Here is a 13,233-nt window from a genome sequence, read left to right on the forward strand (position 1 = left end):
GAAAAGAACATCTCTGTGAGGGTGAACACCCAGAACAGGGGGTTAGCTGCAGCAGCCCAGCTTGCTGCAAGCCTCCCAGTCAAAACCTTCCTAAAACAACCCTTTGGCGGCCTTGGAGTATAATTTAATCTTCCTTTGATGACTCCAGATTTCACCCTGCCTCAGGTCACTCGGAGAACATCAATAATTGCTGAGTCCAGGTGGTAAGCGAAGAGGAGGGGCTGGAACAGGGTTTGTCATCTGACCTTGCTTTGTGGTAGAGGGAAGAGCTGGCAGGCACTTCAGCAGGAGGATCCCAGGCCTAACTTGGAGGCTGGATGCCACCTTTAAGAAAAGGGCCCAGGAGACAGGAAACCTCAACCAGACAAAACAGAGAACCCCAAGTGGGCCATCTCTGATCCTGCCCACCCCACCCCACCCCACCTCCCCTGCATTGCAGGTGGAATGGGGCATCTCCGGGGGGGGGGGTCCCAGAAATGGTAATAGTCAGCTAAAAGCAAGCCAGTTGTGACTTAAAAGGCAGTGCAGGTTAAGCAACTTTGCTAAGAAAGAAGCAGACTTCATAGAAAACTCTGGTTCACACCAGAAGCACAAGTGAATGCTGGTGATCCTAGCAACTGAGAGGAGTCTAAAGCTTGAGGACTGCTGTGAGGCTTAAAGGCCAGGCTGAACTATATAGCGAGATCCTGACTCAAACACTCAAAGAGGAGAGGAGAGGGAAGAAGCAGAAGAGAGGGAGGGGAGAGGAAGGGAGGAAGGAAGAGGCGGAGGAAGGGGAGAGGGAGAGTGTGTGTGTCTGTGTGTGTGTGTGTCTGTGTGTGTGTGTCTGTGTGTGTGTGTGTGTGTGTGTGTCTGTGTGTGTGTCTGTGTGTGTGTGTGTCTGTGTGTGTGTGTGTCTGTGTGTGTGTGTGTCTGTGTGTGTGTGTCTGTGTGTGTGTGTCTGTGTGTGTGTCTGTGTGTGTCTGTGTATGTGTGTTTAGATGCTTAAGGGCAGAAATGGACTTGAAGCCACACCCCTGACCTACTTCCTGCTGGGGACCCTAAGCTAGTTACTTAACTTCTCCGTTTCCTAACTGACAGTCCTATCAGTAGGGCCTGCCATAAGTGTGTCAACCAAGTTTCCAGCTGACTGGTAGACCCTGTCTTAGACATGTCTGTAGGAGAAAAGTAACCACAAACCACAAGACTCCCTGCCCAAGCTGGCTCTTGGGTGAAACTGAATGTACTTAATTCAGTTTGTGTTGGCTTGTTAGAATTTCTGTTTTATACAAGAAATGCACATTATTAGGTAATTAAACCGTACTCATAGAAATAAGCAAAGCCATTGGGACTGCAGAGAGAAGCCAAAGAGCAGCCGGTGGCATAAGTCCACAGGTAGATGGGAGATGGTCACTTGTGTTTGAGACTCAGACAGGGATGGCCCTGGTGTTTCCAGGAGCCCAAGGCACGGTACCTCTGAGACCATAAGGACCAGTGCTTGGGCCTTTCTGTCTGAGTGTGTTCTAACATTCTCCATGAATCTACTCAGGAGCCGGGTATGAAAGATGATCCATTGCAGGAATGCTGCCTCCCATGTGCAGGAGCACCTCTCTTGCTGGTTGTTCTCCACTCCAGGTCCTCTGAACATCAGCTCAGAGGCACTCTGGACACGCAGACCTGAGTCCTTTTCCAGATTCTCGCTTAGGAAACATGCCCTGAGCCACTAAGCCCTTTGTCCAGCAAGCAGCCTCTAGGCTCAGCCACACTCCACTCCCCAGCCCCCTCTCCACCCTATCAACAGCCTTGGCTGAGGCAGCCCTTTCAGGAGAGCTGGGCTTGGTGGGTGCACAGCATTCCCCCTGCCGGATGTTAATCTTCCAAAGAAAGTCAAACATTAGCCCAGGAAACAGCTTATGCCTTATATAAGGCACCCCAGGGGAGACACAAACAGCTTGTTAGAGCTGAGCTGTCCTACTACAGCAGCTGCTGGACCCTAGGACAGAGCACGGGCAACTGCTGCATCCAGCTCCAGCCCAACTGAATCCAGCTCCAACCACCAGGTGAGACGGGATTGAAGACCCCCAAGTCTAGCACCCAAGAACACCCCAAAGCCAGGCTTCCTCACTGTAACGCTGTAATTGGTCAAACCCCTAAAGCCTTCAGGGACCTACTTGGATTCTTCTGATACTCCAGCACAGGGGACTCACCCCAGGGAACAGCAAGGAGGCTTGGAGCTTGAGCAGATCCTTCTTAGCCCACATGAAGCAATCGGAAATGTGTATTATCCTCTCTCTCACCCTCACCCACACCCCGCCTGGGCAACCAACATCCAAATCTGGACCTTTGGTCCCTACTATGTGGCCCTGTGCCTACACATCTACGACCTATAAGCACAGGGCCACATGCCTGCATTCACATGACCTTCAAGAGTGCAGTTTAGATGTGCACATAGCACTGCATCCACACTGGTATCCCATATCCCTCTCTGCAACTGTGTACATCTTTATGCATCCACACACCAGAACCCCAAATCTTTACACATGTAACTAGGTACATCTTCATGCATGTGATTCTATGATGCTCCACAGGCCTACATACAATTCACACACACATACACACACCTCTTCTTGGCCTGATGCCTTGCCTACAGTTTTGGTTCATCTTGCCTGGTGCCATGACCTTCTCCGAGATTCTGGACCGTGTTGGAAGCATGGGCCCCTTCCAGTACCTGCATGTGACCTTGCTGGCCCTCCCAATCCTCGGAATAGCCAACCACAACTTGCTACAGATCTTCACAGCCACCACCCCTGACCACCACTGTCGCCCGCCCCCCAACGCCTCTCTAGAGCCCTGGGTACTCCCCTTGGGCCCAAACGGGAAGCCTGAGAAGTGTCTCCGCTTCGTGCATCTGCCAAACGCCAGTCTTCCCAATGACACCCAGGGGGCCACCGAGCCATGCTTGGATGGCTGGATCTACAACAGCACCAGAGACACCATTGTGACAGAGGTATGTCTGGCACCCTCTCTCCTTCCACCTCACCTTAGGTACTTCCATATACCGTGCAGCACTTGTGGATAGAAAAAACACAGGGGCCTAGATTTCCTGGGATTGAAAGAATGGGAACTGGGCAAAGAGGAAGGATCCCAGTGCTAATGCACAAGAACTGAGTGGTTTGATTCGTTCATGCCCAAGCATTCCTTCAACAATCTATAGCGTGGTATTGAGCTCCAGTGATGCTGAGCTGTACAGTCTCTCCTCCTAGTAGGGTGTTATACAGCCTTGTGGAATAACTTGTTACCTCATGCTGTGCAGTGACCTTGGGCTGCAATCTTCCACCCTTGGACTGGTTATAGGGACAAGAAAAGAGTAGCTTGAGATGAAATCACTTCAAAGAAGCATCCCTGGAGCTGAGATTAGAACAGCAGGCAAGGGGTTAACTAGACTAGAAGAGGAGCATTCCATCCTGTGCAAAGCTTTGCGGGGCTGGGGGAGGGGTGGTGCAGGGAGGCTGGGTAGCAGAGGGATTTCACATTGCAAAGGTTGGAAGGCTCCTGGGTGGATCCAGAGGGTGTCAGTCACTCACATAAGTGTCTGTATGACCTTACTCCCCAGTCACCCTATGGAGTGGCTGATTCTCCTACCTATCATTTCCAGGAACTAGAGTTAAATCAAATCCTTCAATGAACTGACAGGCCAGTCAGGAGACTGTGACAGGAGGAAGATGAGGAACCTGGAAGTGGTGTTTGCTGAATGTCAGCTGCCTGCCTGACAAGTGCTGAGTGCTCTGCAGGGCTCTCCGGTGTATGGATGTGTACGGCTGTCTTCTTGCTGTTGAGGGTTAGGTGCTCAGACCCCAGGAAGAGAGGTGACTGTTCAGTGCCACTCAGTTTCAGAGCTGGATTTTAAAGCAAAATGCCCCTTAGTACAAAGTTCAAGGGAAGCTTTAGCCAAAAGATTTCAGGAAGGCTTCATAAAGAGGTAACCTGTTATCCCCACAAGTGCAGGATCCAAACACTGCTTCACTACCAGTTGCCACCCGATGAGTCTCAGCTTCCTGAAATCCCAGGAGTTCAGTCCCTTTATCTCCATTTCACAGATGAGGAAATAAAGGCTAACCCTGACTTTTTTCTGTGGGCAGAGGTAGGATTTGAATCCAAGACCATCTACACTGTCTATATAATTATCCATGTAGTTAACAAATATTTGTTCTCTATATAGCATTTATTATAGAGCAGACACTATTCTAAATGTCTGGCAAATGGTAACAGTTTTGAACCTTTTGACAGCTATAAAGTAATTAGTATTCAAACTCCATCTTTCAGATGGGGAGACTGAAACCCAGGGAGCTTACCAGCTTGCTCAAAGTCACACTGTGAGTAAGTGGGCTTAGATCTAAGTATGAGAGCTGTGCTTCTGAGGAGCCCATGTGTTACATCCATGTCTACTAGACCATACCTCTTCCCTGATACAGCCATTATTTTTCTCCTCTGTGCCAATCATGGTGTATCCAAAACATCAGGCACATTGGTGTTATGGTGCAGAATGCTGAGGCCTTAAAGGCAAAGAAGCCATGAGCTTTCCAGATGGTTGTCATCAGAGCAGACACGGGGACTCCATAGGGATCTGCACGCTTCCTGAAACAGGATTCACTGCTGTGTCCCCAGCACCTGGAATAATACCTTGCAAAGCAGGGGGAATAAATTTTTGTGGAAGGAATAAATGAATGTTCCACAATCTTAAGATTCTCAAAACCCAGCGAGGAGATTTCTAACCAGCACAGGGGTAGGAGGTCCTAGAGGACTTATTGGAGTCAGCTTTGCTTGCTTTGAATATAAAAGAGAAGAGAGAGGTAGGAAGTGAGTCTGAGTGGGCAGTGCACCCCGAATATGAAGCTTAGAATGTTAAACGCATAGTCACCAGCACATAAAGACTGAATAATAGAGACATGGAGGCAGGAGAGGGCAACAAGAGGGCCTGGTGTGATTTTTAAGGCAAAAATGTGGCCTCTCTAGAAGGGGACGAGGAGCCATGGATACAGTAATCTTTAAGAAAGAGTGTGGCAGGTTCAGGTGACCTTGTGAAGAGCCTCACTTTGTGGGACAGAGACTGGCCTGTAGAGAGTTTTAGTCTAGCAGTAGAGTAGCTCCAGGATGGAGGTAGCAGGTCGATGGAATGGCGGGTTTTGACAACAGAGAATAGGGAGTTGGACTCTGTGGGACCTGGTGGCTAACCAGATGTGGATGGTAAAGAGAGATAGGAAACGAAGGCATGTCCATAAGTTTCCCAATGGATGCATGACTTGCTATGCCATGAAAAAGAATAAAGGGCACCTTCCATCACTTCAAGAAACATAGAACCCAAGGAATAAACAGCCTAAAGGAAAGGTGGGCATGGTGCCGCAGGCGGGAGACTGAGGCAGCCTAGGCTACATACTTCCAGGTCACCCTGGAATATACAGGAAAATCCTGTCCTGGGAGTGGGGAGGAAGTAGAGAAGGAAGAACTGAAGAAAGAAAAGGGCAGGCTTACAAGGAAAAATGAGAAGGTCTCAGCAGAAACATGGTGTGTGAGTTCCTAGATAGCAGATTGGAATAGCTGCACACATGAATTCATTTAAATCCTCACAGCCCTCCGACTTCCACCTTGATTATCCTGTTTGCATAGATGAGGAAACAGAAAGACAGATCACTAGCCAAAGGGCCACATTTACACAGGGTTAAGCAGAGAATTCAAGTCTCTAAAGTAGGACTCCAGAGGCCATGCTTCCTAACACTACCAGGATCCATCCGTAACCCATGAGATTCACTGTCCACTCTGCACCCCGCTGAGGGAACTGGGTGGTCTGACTTGTCCACAGATGTTCAAACTCACCCTATAGTAACTCCTCCAGGACAGGGACAGTATCTCTTTGCCATCACAGGACTAGGTATTCAGTAAGTGCTTAAACAATGCTAAATAAGCTGGATAAGCTCCAGCTGCATCTACAGAGACACTGCTGACCACTGGGAAACAACTTCCTTTCCAGGTCACTCCTCAGGTGGGCTCCTGAGAGCCATGCCAAGAGCAGAGGTTAGGGGGCCTCATACCCAGTCAGGCTTCAGTTCACGCCTGTGCCAGCTGAATTTCCAGTCACCATTCCATTCCTTGAGATCATATAAATCTGCACAATGCAAGGGATCAGCAAATTTTCAGGGTGGCTGCACCCTTCTCCGTGTCAGACCTCATTTAGCTCTGCATTAAGCTGTAATTCCCTGAGGACGCTGCTATGGCAAGCCTATAAGAAGGGTCTGTGTTCTCCACACCCACTGGAACATTAACGGACAAGCCCAACTAGAAGAACAGACTCAGGGCACTCTGGTCTTCTGTTCATTCAGCTATGGCAAATACAGTTTCTGTGTGCTTAGGGTAGGGTAGGGTAGAGTGGAGTTCTGCCTCCCATGTGAGAGAGGTGATCAGGACTTCTCAGGAGCTTTAACTAGGACATCAGGGGGAAACAAAGACCTTTCTTTTACATCTTGAAGGCACGAGAGCCTGGATGCTGAGCCCTAGATTCCCTGGAGTACAACTCACATACACTGAAGCTCAGCTGGCAGCCCTCTGGACCTAAGCCCTGCCTCAAATGAGCAGAGTGCCCCCTTCTAAGCCCCTGGCCTTCCTCTGTGGACCTTGTACCTTCCTGTCCTGCTGCCAGAGCCATAAGAAGCCCATGATCTCTACCCCAGGGAGAACCCTTGCAGGGCCCCTGGTCAACCACCTCTGACCTCCCCCATCCTTCTCACCGAACACTCAAATTCAGGACATTTATCCATTTGTCTCTTGTGTTCAGCCCCAGTCCTGCTTCACATCCCCACTGGCTGCTTGCCACCCTGCTTCAGGTACCATCTTTTTCTACCTCTTTCTCAGCCTCTGATCTAACTCCCTAGTAAGGACTTGGGATTTTGCTCTGGCTACATTCTGGCCGGCCTGACCCCGGTGACAGCCACTATGTTAAAAGCGCCTGATCATCTGCGCAGGAGGGTGCCTAGAACAATCCTGTAATTCCCAAAATTCAAGAGCTCACTTGGTGGACACCTACTGTATCCAGGCCCCAGAGCTACTGCTTTGCTTTCTACACTTTTCCCTGTGAGCAAGTCAGGTATTATCCTTACCATTCTATAGGAAATGGCGCCAGGCTCAGATCCAAATGGGAACCTACACAGCTGTGATGGTGGGCCAGGAGAACCTGACTCCAGAATCATGTTCTACCTATTACATCATATGTCACATGACATTGGACATATGACAAAAACAATAATAATAATTAATAAAAACAACAACAATAAGTTGAGTGCACAGTGTCTTCCAGATTTAGGGCTAAGTGTTCTTCATTCTTTTTTTTAAAAAAAAATATGTATATGAGTACACTGTTGCTCTCTTTAGACACACCAGAAGAGGATATCAGATCCCACAGCAGATGGTTGTGAGCCACCTTGTGGTTGTTGGAAATTGAACTCAGGACCTCTGGAACAGCAGTCAGTGCTCTTAACCGCTGAGCCATCTCTCCAGCCCGTTCTTCATTCTTTAAATCATTCACAGATCCAAGAAGTAGGCACCAGGTACCTACAGATACAGCTAAAGACTCTGACCACATAGAAGTTAAATATCTGTTCCAGGGCTGGAGATACGTACGGCTCACTCAGTGAAGTGCTTGCCACATAAGCATGAGGACCTGAGTGTCATCCTAAGCACCATCATAGAAAAGCTGGATGTAGCAGTTCTAGTCTGAAATCCCAGCACTGGGGAAGAAGAGACAGGAGGCTTCCCTAAGACTTAAGTATCAGCTGACTTAGCTGAGCAGCAAGTTCCATATTCAATAAAAAGCCCTGTCTCAAAAAAAAAAAAAAATTGGCGGAGAGCAATCAGAGAAAATACCTCTGGCTTTCACATGTATCTGTACACACACATGCACACACACACACAATCACGTACACCCATATAAGTGTGCACTGGTGTATGTGCACAGACACACAAGCACACACACACACAATTTATCCCAAAATACACATCTCGTAAGCAACACAATTTGTTGGGTTATAGGCTGCCTCCTGAATGGCTTGTGGTGACTATCATCCAGTCTGCTTACTTCTGAAGGGCTTCCTGGCCACTCTTCTTGCTCCACTAACTCCTAAACCTGTATCTTTGGACCTTGACCAGCCAGCCCAGCGAGCTCTGACCTTTAACACAATGTCACAGTTAGCTATGCTATCTCACAGAACAACAACTCTCATGTTTAAGCCTTCTTTCTGGCATCTGGGAGTTGTGGTCCTGGTTGAGGACATCAGTAGATCTTGAAGACCTGAGCTTGAGTCACTGCCTTGAAATGAACCAAGCTATCTTTCATGGGAGCCACAGGTTCTTTGTGAAAATTGGGTCTTAGCAGCACCAGCTTTGTAATGTTGTTCCTCCATGGCTTGCAAAGCTGCCTCCTGAGCAGAGTAGCCCTTGTCTTTCCTCCCTAACATCTTCCTGCTAGACTAGGCCACATGGGAAGACAAGGCTGAGGTTTCTGTCCTTTTCTTCTGGAACCAGCTCCTTAGGCCTTAGTTATACTATAAGACTGGGGAAAGAAATCTAATATAGGACTAGGCTATGAGGAGTGAGCAAGAAGGAACAGACAGGAGCTGATGGGAATTACAAACCTAGGTCTCGCCCAGGGCAGAACAGAAGCACTAATAAGCTAATGTCTGGTTTCCTCCAATTAGCATGTTACCTTTCCCTCTCTGGGGCTCATCAGTAAAAATATGTATAATAGCAAAGCCCTGCTTATCTGTTCATTCATTATTCATTAAACAAATACTAGCATGTATTATAACCAACGCTTCTGCTAGTTGCCAGGGATTAAAAAGTAAAGTGAGATGTCTTCTGCCTCCAAGAGGCTACAGAAGATAGGAGAGGAAGACAAGCAGATGAGCAGCTAAGATGCTTCATAGCATGTACCCTGATGGCAAGAGACAAGGAGCACTTTAGCTACACTAGGAGTCAGACTTTTCAGACATTCCTCTCACACATGAATTGATCACCCAGAGAAGCCCCTGATACTCAGAAAAGATTATCAAAGGACAGGCAACATTCCTGAGTAAGGGGATTCTAACACATGGAAAACAGCAAAGGAATCATTTGTTCTTATAGACTCGGGGTAAAACATGGTTAAATCCAAGGGCTGCCCCAGCCTTTGGAGTCCCAGTCAAAGGCTGCTCAGAAACCATTCCTGGTGTCTTGAATATTCAAGCCTTCTGCTACAGGCTATAGCAGGACCCTCTCAGGGGCTTTGCACAGGAAGTCCCACAGAAAGCATCCAGGATGCTCTCTAAAATCTTCCTCTCTCAGAAACATGGGGTGCCTTTAAAAAAACCCACCCTGTTTGCTCCACACCTGCTTCCCTCATCTATCCCCAATTCCTTTCTCATCACTGCCTACCAAGCCAGTAGATGTTTCACACACAGCAGAACCAGTTTATTCATTTCCATAAAAATCCCCCAGATCGGGTAGCTTAAAACAACACAGATTTTATTATCTCACAGATTTGGAGACTAGAATTCCAAAGCCCACAACATCAGTATGTTCTCTACAAAGAATCCTCCCTTATCTCTTCTAGCGACAAGCCTCAGCATTACTTGGCTTGAGTGTCCATCACTCTAAGCTCTGCCTCCATCCTGCCCTGCCTGTCCTTTTCTTCCTACAAGGGTCCACCATGCCCAGTATGATGACCTCACTGTAACTCAGCTACTTACATCTAAACAACTTCATTTCCATTCTAGGAGGCTAGAGCTTCGGTGTATTCTTTGAGGGAACCCAATCAACCCACAATGGCTGTAGTTCTTAGATCTGCACCCCACGGTTTGTGCTGCTCTGCAGGGCAGTGACAGCCACATTTTTTGCTTCTGATGAGTTTTGTCACCGATGAAATCTCTGAAAGCAGTTTACAGTATAATTGCAGTTCACTTTATTTTTAATATTTAACCAGCAGGTCTTCTCTTTAAATTTTCCTGAAAAGCTTAAGACAGAATGTCATACAGTAGCCGAAGCCTCTCTAGACACCCCACCATGCTTCTCTCCCTCCTGTATGCTGTCACCTCCTGATATACTCTGTTTCCCCCTTTGCCTTCACAACATACCATGTAGACCCCCTTCCCTGTTAAAAATGTCTGCTGGTATTACTGGACTTGTTGGCTCACCTGAAGCTAGTTGGAAGACCTGAAGTCCTCATCCACATCCCTCCTGCCTCACTTTCCAGGTAGAAAAAAAATCTCCTTTGGCTCCGTGGTCCCTCCCCACACTTTACTTCCAGAACACTCTTGGAAGGCATTTGTGGAGAACATTCCTCACTTCATTACCCAAGTAATTCAGGATGTCGGGAGTGAAAAATGTGTGCTGGGATTAGCAGGAGATTAGAGCAGACAGGTTCCCAGGCCAAAGCATAGCAGCCCTTAGACACCTCTCAGCAGGGGAGAGAGTGTCTTTACCTAGCCAACCAGAGGAAACCAGAAAATATTCTTAGCACAGTAGAAACCTAAAAGCCATTCATGTCCTGAGGGAAAGAATAGGGAAGACTGGTCATGAGCTTGTCATAGTACTCTGCTCTAAGACTGTCTTCTCCCCTGTAAAGTGGGAACATAGTATGAATGCTGTGAGGATTAATGAAATTAAGTATAGAAAAGTTTACTTTCAGAACAGTGCCCAGAACAGTGATCCCTTAGTAAACATCAGCTGTCACTATTCAAGGGCAAGAGGATGAGACCTACATCAAGGCAATTCTGATGAAACAGAGGAGCTGGAGGACAGGCTCAGCAGTTAAGAGTACTTGTTGCCCCTGCAAGGGACCTAGTTTCTATTTCTGGCATCCTCCTGGCAGTTCACAAGCATGTACTCTGGTTCCAGAGGATCTGACATCCACTTCTGACCTCTGGAGGCACCAGGCACACATATGGTGTGTATTCACATATGCAGATAAAACACTCATACATATAAAATAAATAAATCTAAAAAACAGACAAATACAGATTCAAAAACAAAAATACTGATGTGGTGGCACATACCTTTAATCCCAGCATTCAGTAGGCAAAGGCAGGTGCAGCCAGGGCTATGTAAAGAGACCCTGTCTCATATATATATATATGACACATACTAGAAGCTTAAGGATCAAATGACTGTGGGGTGGAATTGGGATCTGTGACAACACAGGGCCAGCAGAGTTTTGATCTGTGTTAGGCAAGAAGGAAATCCACTTCAGCACAAATCAGTAGTAGGTAGGTGTTGGTTCAAATTTTTAGAGTCTGACCCCAGACAGTTTATTCTAGGCATATTTTAAGTACAGTACAATTTTGGAAAATTTTTCTGGTGACAATTAATTCAACCTTGTATGTACAATAAAGATTAAGTAATGATTACATCTAAACTCTTTGCCTAATACATGTAATTTCTTCCATAAAAGTGGGTTCTAAAGATTGAGAGACAATGCTCAAGACAAGGTTCAAGTGGTTCCCAGATGTCCTTTAATACAGTTCCTTGTGTTGTGGTGTACCCCCACCATAAAATTATTTTGTTGCTGCTTTATAACTGTAATTTTGCTACTGTTATGATTTGTAATGTAAAAATCTGATATGCAGCATATCTGCTATACGACCCCTGTAAAAGGATCTCCTTTGACCCACAAAGGGGGTCGTGACCCACATGTTGAGAACCACTGGTCTGAGAAGGAGTGAAACAAGCCCAAGTGTCTGGGGAAATCAGGCGTGGCCTGGCCCTAGAGATAGCACACGTCACCAGGTTATCAACTACATACATTCTCAGCCTTTGGGTGGAAAACAGATTCTATATGTCTTTCTTTGAAGAGATAACCCTGAGTGTTTAACATTCCTGGTTTCTCTAGTGCTTATCTGTGAGCACAAAGACACCATGTCCTCTACAGAATGGGAGAGAGGGGGAGGAGTCAAAAGAGGTACACCAGCATAGGTATGACAAGCCTATGTGGAATCTAAAAAAGAGTATTCTTCTGAGTAGAGAACCATATCTGTCAGAGGCTGGGGACTGAAGACATTGGTGTAGAATGGGCACCATTCTACATATCAACTACTTGTAGCTGTTTTCTTTTTCTTTTACTTTTTTTTTAAGGTTTACTTATTTTATGCATGTGAGTACACTGTCACTATCTTCAGACACACCAGAAGAGGGCATGGGATTCCATTACAGATGGTTGTGAGCCACCATGTAGTTGCTGGGAATTGAACTCAGGACCTCTGGAAGTGCAGTCAGTGCTCTTAACCCCTGAGCCATCTCTCCAGCCCTACACATTGTAGCTGAATGAGCAGAATAAGCTTTGAGTTCTATTGCACAATGATGTTACAATGGATTGAATATAAAAACTAAAAGAAGAAACTTTAAATGTTATCAGCACAAAAATATGAGTTAAGAAACGGGATGGATAGTTTTCTTTAGCACTAGGTATTCATTCCATATATATCAAAAACATGGCAGTGGGCTCCACATATGTAACATAATTGTGACTTCATGGATTCAAAGTCGGGTAAATTGCAAAAACAAATATTTTTAAAGGACAGGGTTGCTATTTGGTGTGTTTGGAACCTTACGAAGAGTGAAACAACACATCCTGTTAAGTCTGAGATGTTTATGGGATGTGATCCAGGTAGTGTTTTCAAGTACACCACAGACGTCTAAAGGCCGGAAGAGAGGATGTGCTGTAGAAATTGATTTGGGCTCTTTAATATAAAGCGTAATCTAAGCCTTAGAAATAGCTGACATTGTCTAGTAAAAGCAGATGGAGAGAAGGATCCAGAGGGAGTCCTGGAGAAGCTAGACAGGCTAGCCAAGAAAAAAGGAGCCAGGGATGGGGAGGCAAAAAGCAAGAAGAAAAAGGAGGGAGGTGGAGGGAAGTTGCCAAGGGCCAGGTCAGGTCAGGATGCAGAAGGTCTGTGGCATGCATGACAAAGAAGCTATGGTAGCTTTGGTGAGCACAGCTTCAGTGTATTGGTCAGGGCAAAACTGAGAACTGTGTAAAGAGGAGGCTGGGTGGTGGCAAGAGAATTTGAGAGAGTTTAGACAGAAAAACTAATGCAGAAAACTGATGGAGATGCAAGGAGGAGAAAGGGAGGGAGGGAAGGAGGGACCAGAAGATTGGACCTTAAGATGAAGAGAGTTGAGGTCAAGTATGCAGGTAGAGGGACTAGCCTTGGGCATATGGGGCAAAGAGGCAAAAGG

At 46.6% G+C, this 13,233-nt stretch overlaps 1 protein-coding gene across 5 annotated transcripts in view; it reads left to right on the top strand.

The window, feature by feature from the left end:
- Slc22a8 (solute carrier family 22 (organic anion transporter), member 8) overlaps positions 1 to 13,233 on the top strand; it is a 20,582-nt gene continuing 7,349 nt past the window's right edge. For 2 of the 5 annotated variants that reach the window (XM_011247171.1, XM_030250797.1), the window contains exons 1-3: positions 6 to 203; positions 1,529 to 2,039; positions 2,630 to 2,986. In XM_011247171.1, the coding sequence (XP_011245473.1) occupies positions 2,654 to 2,986 (333 nt within the window). In that variant the 5' untranslated portion in view covers positions 6 to 203; positions 1,529 to 2,039; positions 2,630 to 2,653. Of the gene's footprint in view, positions 204 to 1,528; positions 2,040 to 2,629; positions 2,987 to 13,233 lie in introns of those variants that run through there. The other 3 variants (NM_031194.5, NM_001164634.1, NM_001164635.1) reach the window with 3 other exon arrangements.

Source organism: Mus musculus, chromosome 19 (genome assembly GCF_000001635.26).
Source record: "Mus musculus strain C57BL/6J chromosome 19, GRCm38.p6 C57BL/6J".
In the NCBI taxonomy this organism is placed as follows: Eukaryota; Metazoa; Chordata; class Mammalia; order Rodentia; family Muridae; genus Mus; species Mus musculus.